This window comes from Piliocolobus tephrosceles, unplaced genomic scaffold (genome assembly GCF_002776525.5).
Source record: "Piliocolobus tephrosceles isolate RC106 unplaced genomic scaffold, ASM277652v3 unscaffolded_19523, whole genome shotgun sequence".
NCBI lineage: Eukaryota > Metazoa > Chordata > Mammalia > Primates > Cercopithecidae > Piliocolobus > Piliocolobus tephrosceles.
The window spans coordinates 1-12,358 of record NW_022301558.1 but is presented as its reverse complement, the minus strand read 5'-3'; the positions used below and the strand labels follow the sequence as shown (position 1 = coordinate 12,358).

The 12,358-nt window shown below is 61.7% G+C and overlaps 1 protein-coding gene across 1 annotated transcript; it reads left to right on the top strand.

Annotated features, from left to right (window-relative positions):
- Positions 1 to 2,199: 2,199 nt before the first annotated feature.
- On the top strand, positions 2,200 to 11,627 carry LOC113221042 (glutamate receptor ionotropic, NMDA 1-like; the record flags this gene model as incomplete). Its single annotated transcript, XM_026450398.1, has 5 exons — positions 2,200 to 2,788; positions 5,139 to 5,273; positions 8,217 to 8,393; positions 10,667 to 10,729; positions 11,527 to 11,627. Coding segments are annotated over 5 exons (1,065 nt in total), but the record flags the coding sequence as incomplete, so codon positions are not given.
- Positions 11,628 to 12,358: the final 731 nt, after the last annotated feature.

Sequence of the window (12,358 nt, the reverse complement as noted above, 5' to 3'; positions counted from 1 at the left end):
TTTTTTTTTTTTTTTTTTTTGAGGCGGAGTCTCGCTCTGTCGCCCGGACTGGAGTGCAGTGGCCGGATCTCAGCTCACTGCAAGCTCCGCCTCCCGGGTTTATGCCATTCTCCTGCCTCAGCCTCCGGAGTAGCTGGGACTACAGGCGCCCGCCACCTCGCCCGGCTAGTTTTTTGTATTTTTAGTAGAGACGGGGTTTCACCGTGTTAGCCAGGATGGTCTCGATCTCCTGACCTCGTGATCCGCCCGTCTCGGCCTCCCAAAGTGCTGGGATTACAGGCTTGAGCCACCGCGCCCGGCCGTTTTTTGTTTTTTTTGAGACGGAGTCTCCCTCTGTCGCCCGAGCTTGAGTGCAGTGGCCGGATCTCAGGTCACTGCAAGCTCCGCCTCCCGGGTTTACACCATTCTCCTGCCTCAGCCTCCCAAGTAGCTGGGACTACAGGCGCCCGCCACCTCGCCCGGCTAGCTTTTTGTATTTTTTTGGTAGAGACGGGGTTTCACCGTGTTAGCCAGGATGGTCTCGATCTCCTGACCTCGTGATCCGCCCGTCTCGGCCTCCCAGAGTGCTGGGATTGTTTTTTGTTTTTTGAGATGGAGTTTTGTTCTGTTACCCAGGCTGGAGTGCAGTGGCATGATTTCGGCTCACTGCAACCTCTGCCTCCCACATTCAAGCGATTCTCCTGCCTCAGTTTCCCAAGTAGCTGGGATTACAGGTGCCCGCCACCACGTCTGGGTAATTTTTGTATTTTTAGTAGAGACAGGGTTTCACCACGTTGACTAGGCTGGTCTCGAACTCCTGACCTTAGGTGATCCACCTGCCTTTGCCTCCCAAAGTGTTAGGATTACAGGCATGAGCCACTGTGCCTGGCTGAGGCGGAAGTTTGGAGATGGGCCACAAACTCCTGGAGGTGGGGCCAGCTCAGTCCCCCTGAGCAACACCCACGTGCCTTCCTGAGAGCGGACAGAAGGGGTGAAGGGCCCAAGGCGGATGAGCCTTCCTCTGTGTGACTCAACCCAAACAGGGAGAGGCGGGGGTCTGCAGCAGGGTGTAGGCAGGTGATCCCCCAATGAAAGATTTCCCTGTATTGAGAGAGAAGGGGCCAAGAGGAGGAGCTTGTCAAACACCGCAGCCCCTCCCCCTCCTCTCAGCTCCAGGGGGTCCCTGGTGCCAGTGTTTGGCTGATGGAGAGAACGGCAAGCGGGAGAGGGAGTGGGACCCGTGTGGGCACATGACTCCCCTCGCTGCACTGCTCCGGATAGCAGAGGTGTGGGGACGACCCTGCTTTGTCACCATTGGGGGCGTTTGCTGTTAGGTCTGCAGAATCCTCAGTTGCTATTGGAAATGGTGACATCACTGGCAGGGGCGGAGCTTCAGCCTTCCTTCAAGTTAGGGAGGGGGAGGCACACTCCAGGGGTGGAGGGGGACAAAGACAGGGTGGTGTGGACCAGAGGGATGGGTAAGGCTCTGAAAAAGGGGGCTCTGGGAGCGTATTGCGAGGGACTGGAGATGGAGAGAGGAGCGGAAGCTGAGGGTGTGAAATGGCTGGCCCCGAACACACCTCGCGGGGCTCCAGTGATTCCTGGTGTCTGACCTCAGCCCCAGCCAGTGCGGGTCCAGTTTCCAGGCTCTCGCGGAAGGCCTGGCTGAACACATGTGGCAGCCCCGGTCACCCTCCCTATTCCTTTTAGCCCGAGGAGGGGGGTCCTGAGTTACATGGCCACGTAGACGGGGCCTCTCCCCCATTTCTGAATCTTGTTGGGGGGGACCCCAGAGGCATGGTTTAGGGCCTCCCCCACCCCTCTAGAGCTCCAGCCTGCAAGAGTCAGGACCCGAAATATTGCTGACTGTGGGTGACGACTCGTGCGCGCACACACACATGCGAGCAGGCACGACACATTCGGTCACATTAAAAGGCACGCAAGGGTGGTGCGGGCTGCACGCGGTGACACGGACCCCTCTAACGTTCCCAAACTGAGCTCCCTGCAGGTCCCCGACAGCAGAGGCCACTGTCCCAGGACCCCTCCAGGCACGCGCTCACACGCACACGCGCGCTTCCCGGCTCACGCGCGCTCCGACACACACGCTCACGCGAACGCAGGCGCACGCTCTGGCGCGGGAGGCGCCCCCTTCGCCTCCGTGTTGGGAAGCGGGGGCGGCGGGAGGGGCAGGAGACGTTGGCCCCGCTCGCGTTTCTGCAGCTGCTGCAGTCGCCGCAGCGTCCGGACCGGAACCAGCGCCGTCCGCGGAGCCGCCGCCGCCGGGCCCTTTCCAAGCCGGGCGCTCCGAGCTGCGCCCGGCCCGCTTCAGCACCGTGGACAGCGCCGGTCGCGTGGGGCTGCGCCCGGAGCCCCTGCGCGCGCTCCCGCGCCCCTTCCCTCGGCCGACGTCCCGGGACCACCGCTCCGGGGGAGACGTGGCGTCCGCAGCCCGCGGGGCCGGGCTAGCGCAGGACGGCCCAGAAGCCCCGCGGGGGATGCGCCGAGGGCCCCGCGTTCGCGCAGCGCAGAGCCAGGCCCGCGGCCCGAGCCGATGAGCACCATGCGCCTGCTGACGCTCGCCCTGCTGTTCTCCTGCTCCGTCGCCCGTGCCGCGTGCGACCCCAAGATCGTCAACATTGGCGCGGTGCTGAGCACGCGGAAGCACGAGCAGATGTTCCGCGAGGCCGTGAACCAGGCCAACAAGCGGCATGGTTCCTGGAAGATCCAGCTGAACGCCACCTCCGTCACGCACAAGCCCAACGCCATCCAGATGGCTCTGTCAGTGTGCGAGGACCTCATCTCCAGCCAGGTGCCCTCCCCCACCTCCGCCCCCCACCTCCCCCCTCCTCCATACTGCACCCCCACACCCCCAGTTTCATTCCATCCTTTCCGTGCTCCCTTCCTCCCTGGAAGACACCACCCCGGAGTCAGCTGGCTGCTTCCGGGAGGCCCTTGTCTCACTAGGAACCAAACACCAGGGTTTGCTGGCTCCCCTATCTTGGCCTGAGACCAGTCACCTGCCACCTTGGCTGGTCCTCAGAGGGTCCCTGGGGCTCCAGGCCCTGACTGGTGTGTGTAGACGTGGGGCTGGAGTGTGTCAGTGTGGGGACGTGTATTCCAGGTATGGGGGCAGAAGTGCCCATCCAGCTACATGCCCGCCCTGCAGAGCTTTAAACAGGACGGGGCCTGGGGCCATCTTTGTTTCTGCTTCCAGGTTCTCCTGCCCTTTTTTTCTTCCCTTCCCCCGACCCGCGGGTCTGCCTGGGAAGGGTAATGGCTCAGGTGCCAAAGCAGGGCGCTTTGTGGGAGTGGGAGTGGGGATGCACACGCAAGAGGCGTCAGGGCATGGGAGCTGTCGGCAGCCAGCGCTGCGGGGGAGGACGCGGCTCCTGGGATTTTGCCTGTCAGAGCTGTCCGCCCCTGGGCCCAGCGCCTGCTGAATTCCAATGAGACTGCAAGGATCTGCAATGCAGCCCTTTATGTAAGAGGCAGGACAGACATCCAGCCTAGCACTGCTCACACGTGCCTACTTGGTGGACACACCACATCTGTGGACATGCATGCTCACACACACACCACTTGTTACATTAGCACACACTCATGCACCTCAGCATCACACAATTTCATATGCTCACTTGCACACATGCAGATCCATGGACACCTGCTCATGTGCCACACACGGCTTGGCATGCATTCCCAGAGGCACATGCAAACATGCACACTTACACACACGGTTCCAGTCATGCACACGCATGTACACAGACATGCTGGGGCATGTGATGCGTATAACCATACCCTAGCACACGCGCGAACACCTGCATGGTCACACATGGACCTACAGGTCTTTGCCAGGCACCTCTGGGTGCAGGTTGGAGGCAAAAGCTGGGGGAGGGAGAACCACTTCAAACAGCTGCAGCTGCAGGGCCCACGCCAGAGTTCTTTTCAGAAATCCTCCCTCCCCACCTCACAATCCACCCCCATGCCCCAGTCCAGGACACCACGGGATGGGACTGGGGGGACGCGTCTGTAGCCAGTGGCTGCGGTCACATGTTCCATCTGGGACTGGGGAGGGACACGGAAGGTGGACTCAGGAAATCCGGGAGGGGCCATTCCTGGGGAATTGCTTCAACTCACGCCCGTCTTGCTGTCTGTCTGTGGGCATGGTGCCCGGAGCAAAGGCAATGCCTGTAGCTACCATTCACGGAACATACCCCCTGGTCAGGTACTGTCCTGCCACATGGGGCCATGCAGTACACGCTGCCCCCATTCGCCAAAGCTCTAAGAGGCACAGGCAGAGCTGGGGACAGACGCAAGTCCTTGTTGTGTGAAGGTGGTGTGGACCCCCAGCTGCCTGCCTCCCTGCCTTGGGAGGGGCTGGGGAGAGAGGGAAGGCGTCAGTTCCAGGGGGCTAAGCCGCTGGCTTTAGATCTGCCCTATGGGGCCTTGGTCACGGGCAGGAAGGCTGGGCTGCACCCCCAACGCCTCCCTTCCCTTCCTTGACGACGAGGCCAGCACTCAAAGTAAGGGCTGAGTGTTGTTCGGACGGAGCCCACCTCAGGCCCCGCCCCTGGAGACACCAGCAGAAGGGACCTCGACCTCTTTGGCAGCTCCTAGCTGCTTCCCCCTGAAGTCCGGTACTGGCCATTGGAGCTGCCTGCCCTGTCTCGGGATGTGAGCTGGCCCCATCCCTGGCCCATCAGGAAGGACGGGTGGGTTCTGAGCATCAAGGCCATCATGATACAGGACCAGCTGTCCTCCCCAGTCCACCCTGGGTGCGTCCTGTGCTCAGGGTCCCCAGGACATCCCCAGGGCAGGCCTTCATCTGGCCCTTGAGGGGCGCAGCCCCTGCAGGGCCCCAGTCAGCAATGTGAGAAGAGTGAGGGGAGGTCCGGGTGGGGTCTGCCCTCCCCTGTGTCCCCTTAGTCCCTGCTCTGGCTCTGTCCCTCTGTGATTGACTGATAAAGGATGATGATGGGGTCTCCCTCCCCCGCCCTGTGGGCATGTGTGCATCTGGGCCTGGGCATGTAGCATGTACCCAAATCGTGCCCCCACCCACTTTAGCCTGCTGGGTTCAGCCTCTGCTGCTTCCGGATCTCAGCCTCTAGCCCAGTGCCTGACCTACCCCTGGCTCAAACTGACCCTGTCTCCTGTGTCCACAGGTCTACGCCATCCTAGTTAGCCATCCGCCTACCCCCAACGACCACTTCACTCCCACCCCTGTCTCCTACACAGCCGGCTTCTACCGCATCCCCGTGCTGGGGCTGACCACCCGCATGTCCATCTACTCCGACAAGGTAAGCCTGACTGCCAGACCAGGCCAGCCGGCCCTCCACCCCTGTGCACAGCTCGGCCACTCCGGGAGCAGCGGGCCGACCCGCTCACATGGAACTCACACACCATGCCCTCACAGCCACACAGCTCCCCCATATTCATGCACGTCTGCACGCTCTCACGTGTCCAACTCACATATCTGCAAACACAGTCACATGAACATTCACATGCTCTTACACGCACAATACACACTCTCATGCACAAGGAGGGCTCACATGGAGCCCAGCACGTGCCTCCAGCCCAGAGCAGGCCAAAGAGAGGGGGCACACCTCACTCACTCACACGTCACACACTCACACATTCATACTCACAGCACCCACACACTGCACTGCTGTGCTCACCCTCCCCACACATGCACACTGGCACACCCACGGATTCGCACAAAGTCACACACAGTCACTGGCACAGGCACCAGTGACACACCCTCAGGACGAGAGGGCCCATGGGCTGGGAGAAGGGATGGCTGGGAGGCTTTCTAGACAGGTGGACTTTGAAGAGAAGTTTGGAGAGCTGGGGGTTGCTCCAGGAGGAAAGGGGTGTGCACACAGCCAGGGTGGTAGGGCCAGCCTTTCCCACTGCCGGCATGGATGGAGAGCAATGTCTGCGGTTGCATGGCATAAATGAGGATGCAGCTCGGGGCGGGGCACTGGCCTGGGGGCTTCCAGCCTCTAGGGCTGAGGGCACCTTGGCTCAGCCTCCTGCAGACCCTCCTGGCCCACAGGCTAGGACAAGGGCCTCTGTCTAACTCTGGAACAGCAGCTGGAAGAGAGTCATCCAGTCAGTTTTGCAGGAAACTCCAAGCCAGAGAGCCATGGGGGCTTGCTCTAGGTCACACAGCCCTCCGTCTACCCAGGATGCAAACTGGGCACTGAGGGGCTGACCAACCTGGGGCCACTGACTGACAGACCTGCAGGGCCACTTGGCAGCAGACACCCAGTTTGGTGCCAGTGCTGAGGAGCCAGAGGGCTGGACTGTGCAGCCAGGCTTCCGGGTCCCCCATCTTCTCCAAATTCCTCCTGCCCAGAGTCCACAGTCCTCAGTAATATTGCCTTAAAGCACAGGGGTCGCCCCAGCTAGGCCCAGGCTCTTCTGGGAGGACGGAAGGCCCCAGAGGCAGGAGCTGAGAGAGACTGGAACAGCTACCTTCCTGACGCTCTGAAGGCCCTGGCATGCCCCTCAGCACCCGAACTGCTCCTCCCAGGTGACTTCACCCCTGGCCATGAGAAGGTGGGGGTCTCATTCCTGTGCCCTCAGGCACGACCTCCTTCGCTTCCCTGGGCACCAGTTTCCTCACATGTGAAGGAGAGAAAATGGCCTTACCCAGGAAAGCAGCCAGTGGCTCAAATGAAAGCCCAGGGAAAGGGATGCCCCAGGGCAGGGCCAGCCCAGCACGTGCCCCCAGCCCAGAGCAGGCCAAAGGGAGGGGGCACACCTCACCGCTACACCCTGGCCTTACTGTGGTCTATACACTACAACCAACCTGTGCCCAAAACATGGACCGGCAAGGCCAGGTCAGAGCTAGTCCAAGATCTCAAGTACAACCTGCCTTGCAGCCACGTCACCAGGTGGACAGAGAGAGGCAGGGGACATTTTTGCACCCCAAGGCACTGCCCCAGGCCACAAAGAGGGAACAGGTGAAAAATAACCTGGAGGCCTCAGGGAACCACAAGATCAGTGTGAGTCCACAGGGACACTGAAGGAACCAGGGCTCAGCTGGACAGACACAGAGAACCGAGGCAGAGTGGCGCAGAGCAACCGAGGCAGAGTGGCGCAGAGCCTGCTCCACTCCCCGCCATGCCACAGCACTCCCTGGCAGCTTGCGGCCAGGGAAAGCAAGCCAGGGCAAGCGAGCACCACACTTTCGCCTGGGGAGATGAAGCCTTTAGCCCCAAGAGCGAATTCTTCTTCATAGAGTTTAAATTTGGGAGGACTCTGGGCAGCCCCAGGGGATTTTCGAGGCACTGTGTCATCAAGAACTTCCTGAGCTCAGCTTGTCCAAAGGTGGTGGGCTGCAGGGGAGGGGGTGAGCTCATCCCAGGAACGATTCCACAGAAACCCACGTCCCTTAGGGTGCTATGGGGCCCACACTAAACCTCCTCCATTTCCGAGACTGTATGTGGGAGAAGAGGCCGGGGTGGGAGAAAGAGGGGTTCCCAGGGTCTAAAAAGTGTCCCCAGGGTGGTGGGGACAGGGGTGGGTAAAGGGAGGGGGTCCCAGGGTCTAGAAAGTGTCCCCAGGTTGGCCGGGTGCAGTGGCTCAATCCCAGCACTTTGGGAGGCCGAGGCAGGTGGATCATGAGGTCAGGAGATCGAGACCATCCTGGCTAACACGGTGAAACCCCGTCTCTACTAAAAATACAAAAAATTAGCCAGGCGTGGTGGCGGGCGCCTGTAGTCCCAGCTACTCGGGAGGCTGAGGCAGGAGAATGGTGTGAACCCAGGAGACGGAGCTTGCAGTGAGCCGAGTTCCCACCACTGTACTCCAACCTGGGTGACAGCGTGAGACTCCGTCTCAAAAAAAAAGTGTCCCCAGGGTGGTAGGGACAGGGGTGGGAGACAGGAGGGGGTCCCAGGGTCTAGAAAGTGTCCCCAGCAGGGTGGGGACAAGGGTGAGAGGAAGGGGGTCCCAGGATCCAGTCCCCAGTGGGGTGGAGACAAGGGTGGGAGGAAGGGGGTCCTAGGGTCTAGAAAGTGTCCTAGGGTCTAGAAAGTGTCCCCAGGGTGGTAGGGACAGGGGTGGCAGACAGGAGGGGTCTCGGGGTCTAGAAAGTGTCCCCAGCGGGGTAGGGACAGGGGTGGGAGGAAGGGGGTTCCCAGCCTCCGGCGGGTGTTCCAGCGGTGGGAGGCGGGTGGGAGGGTGGGTCTCCACGGGTCCCTCTCAGCCCGCCGTGCTCCCGTCTCCCACAGAGCATCCACCTGAGCTTCCTGCGCACCGTGCCGCCCTACTCCCACCAGTCGAGCGTGTGGTTCGAGATGATGCGTGTCTACAGCTGGAACCACATCATCCTGCTGGTCAGCGACGACCATGAGGGCCGGGCAGCTCAGAAGCGCCTGGAGACGCTGCTGGAGGAGCGTGAGTCCAAGGTGAGGGTCGGCGCCGCAGGCGGGCGCCTGGCGGAGCCGAGGTGCAGGACGGGCCGCCGTGTGTCTGTGGCTCCGTGTGTGACACCCTCTTCTTTCCATCGTGCATGGTCAGCACCACCACGTCTGGCGAGCGCCCGCCCCAGCCTGTCCTCGGCTCATTTCACTCGCTTTTGCCATTAGTCGAAATCTCCTTCGTGTCAGTCCCTGCGGGGCGAGGGCCAGACCACCTGGAGCTCCGCAAACACCCCTGCCCCGCGCTGCCCCGCGCCCTAGTCCCTTCCTCCTGCCCGCGCCCCTCTCTCCCTGGAGGCCCCAGCCGGGCTCAGGACTCATCACCCTTCCCACCCACCCTGTCCTGAGTTCCCAGCAGCCTCCCTCTGGGCAAGGTCTCCCCTGTACATGACCCCCACATACCGCCCCTGCAGTCCTGTTCCGCCCAGGCTGGGCCCATTCTCTGTCCTCCCCCGCGTGGCCTCCCCTGAAGCTCTGCACCTCACAGCTCAGCAAAGCCCCATCCATAGACACCTGCCCCCCCCGCCCGGACCGCCCCTGTGGGCTCCACTCCCCTCCTTGCCCCACCACAGGTCTCCCTCCGCACTCCTCATCAAGACCAATTAGCCACCTGGTTCTAGGACACACTGACCCCAAACACAGCCAGGCGTCCACTCTGTGGGGCTGCAGAGAGATCAGAGCTGGGATTTGAGGGGGTCCAAGCGACCCCTGCCCCCTTCCTTACCACTCCCATTTGCAGTCTGGGGCAGAGCTGGTGCTTGGCTGCAGGACCCCCAGAGCCCTGGGTGCTCAGCACCTAGGCCGGCTCCTGGTCAAGCAGTGGGGGGAGGCCCAGGCTGAGGAGGGCCAGACCTACGGGTGGCTGGGAGCATGTTTCGTGTCAGAGCTGGCTTCATCGAACTTAGGGCCAACCTGGCACCCCCAAAGCACCACAGGCCCCGGGAGGGACCAGAGGGCACGGGTCGGGGGTAAAGCCAGGAGCAGACCAGAGGGTCCTGGAAGTCCTGTTCTGGAGGTTCTGCTGAGTCTTGCGGGGGAGGGGCATGAGCACCGAGGGCCTCACCCAAGACAGTGCCCCTCACCCCAGTGCCTGACAGGCCCCTCACCTTCTGGCGTGCCCACCCACGGCCACGGACTCCCATCACACACTCACCCCTGCACACCCAACTGTTTACTTTCACTCATAGGTGCACGCACACATTTCCATCACACTCCACAACTCCGGCCACAGGCTCAGGCCACGCTTGCCTCCATGCAGCTCCAGCACCACGCACACACCTGGACACACGCACAGGTGCGCTCCTCACACACCTGGACACGCGCTCAGGAGCACTCCTCACACACACACCTGGACACACGCACAGGTGCACTCTTCACATACACACCTGGACACGTGCTCAGGTGCGCTCCTCACACACACACACCTGGACACACACACAGGTGCGCTCCTCACACACCTGCACACGCGCACAGGTGCGCTCCTCACACACACACCTGGACACGCGCACAGGTGCACTCCTCACGTGCATGCTCATCCTCATTTGTGCCGGCCAGCACACACACAGACATGCACGCACGCACACGCACACACACACATGCACACACACATGCACACATGCACACGTACACACACAAAGGCATGCTCAGACCATCTGATCCTTCCGCAACCTTCACAGGTTTTTGCAGACTAACCCTCCCATTCAGGCACCCACAGGCGCATGCCACCCCTACAGGTGCACATATGCACACACACCCTCTTGGGCACATATGCAAGCCGATGGGCATGGGCACCCCAGTTAGTGAGGACACCTCGGTCTCTTGAGAGGCAGAGGGAGGCCAAGGTGGGGGGAGGGACACGGGGACAGGCCCCGGGGGGCTGCTCACCTCCCACTCAGGACTGACACGGGTTGGAGTGGGCACTGCTGGGGCCACACAGCAGGTGCATGCAGGGTGGGGGTGGTAGGTGGGGCTCCCTCCGAATGGTGGACGCGGACAGGGCCTCCCTTTCTCCTGAGAGCGACCGTTTCCAAGAGCACAGCTTCGTGGCAGGGAGCCTCCATGGCCCCGCCCCCACGACCCTCACCCCCCCAGCCGCCCCAGCCCCCAGCCCCGCCCCGGGCCTCGGTGTTTGCGAGCTCCAGGTAGGAGCCCGTCTGCAGATGTGCCGAGGAGGTGGTGTGATTGCTTTAGCGCCGTCATTTTCAACCGTTTATAATCTTCTTCTGTGTCTGCATATTTTCTCTGTGCACATTATTCATCAGAGTAAAAAAAGGAACTATGAAAACCTCGACCAACTGTCCTATGACAACAAGCGCGGACCCAAGGTATATATGCATGGACGTGCACGCCACCCACGGCTAGGGAGCCCTGGCCTCGGCGCCTCGGCCACTAGGGCCACTATCTGGCCCAGCCGCCGAGCCGCAGGCCCAAGCAATGAGGAGAGGCAGCCGGCAGCAGGCAGGAGAGGGCAGGCAGGAGAGGGCAGGCGTGGCGGCGTGGGTGCCTGAGGCCCACCCGCCGTGACCCTAGCCTGCACCCTCGAGGCAGGCGCGGCTGCAGGAGGAGCTGCTCTCTGGGAAGTGCATGCGAATCTCCGGGACCCCCAGGGTTTCCTCGTGGAACCCGGGAGGGAGCCCGCCCGCCTGGCCACCCACTCGCCGGGGCTGGGCTGCTCCTGCAGGGGCCTGCGGAATCAGACCTCAGAGGACCTCCCATGGTTTTGGAAAAGTCAGCCCCATCTCTTTTCCTGGTTGCGTTCCAAAACTCTTTTCTGTTTCCCGTCCGCTGCACGCCTCCTGAGTCTGGGTCCACTTCAGCTTGCATGCTCAGTGCAAAGATGAGGACAGGAGTGAGGTGGAGAGAGAGACCCAGAGAGAGAGCAGAGAGAGCACAGAGCGAGCACAGGTGAGCGCGCAGGCTGAAGACAGGACAGGACCGGAGAGGCGAGGCCAGGCCAGGCGAGGACTGAGGAAGGCAGGCAGAGGCGCAGGTGGCAGGCGCAGACCATGGCAGCCCTAGCTAAGCTGCCTCGGGGTTCCCAGCGGCTCCAGCCCGACTCTCACCCCTGAGGTGCTATGTCCCCTGCCCCAGCCGCCTGCTAACATTCTTGTTCACACCGCAGGCAGAGAAGGTGCTGCAGTTTGACCCAGGGACCAAGAACGTGACAGCCCTGCTGATGGAGGCAAAAGAGCTGGAGGCCCGAGTCATCATCCTTTCTGCCAGGTGAGGCTGGGCAGGGCCCTACACACTGCACACAGGGTGGTACCTGGCCGAGCACCTGCCATCTGAGCCAGAGCTGGGACATTCTTGGGCACAGTGACCTTCAGCTTCCAAAGCACCTTCACCAAGGACAGCCACACCCCACCGCTCCCACGCCCACACTCCTATCGGCGGCTGATGTCACACCCTCCATCTGTGCCTCCCTCCCTGGGCCCTTCCCCATTCCACAGTCACATACTGCCTCTGCCCTGAGCTGGGCTGTGGGAGAGGGAGATGGAGGAGACCCTGCCCTTGGGAATCTCCACAACTCAAGGGGGCAAACCTGTGCGAACAAGGCCCAGGGCTGGGGCCAGGGACGAGGCCCAGGGAAGTGATGTGCAGATGTGCCAGGCGAAAAGGCCCATGGCAGGGAGAGGGCCAGACTTCCCAACTGAAGGACTGCAACAACTGGAGCAGCAGCTTAAGGGGAAATCAGTTAGGTACCCGGGAAATCAGGCTGCTCTGGACAGGTTCCGGTGCCACAGAGCAACCTCGGGAAGAGCCCACTGTAAAAAGTTCCCTATTTGCAAATGGCTAGGTTCTCCTGGGAAGGGAAAGGCTGAGTGACTGGGAATAGGAAAAGCAAGAGCGGGGAAGGGCAGGGTGAGTAGCCTTGCCCTATGGGACAGCCAAAACCCCACTGTCCCTGACCTAAAAGCTCTGCTAGGCTCCAACAGAGTGGAGCAAAACAGCAT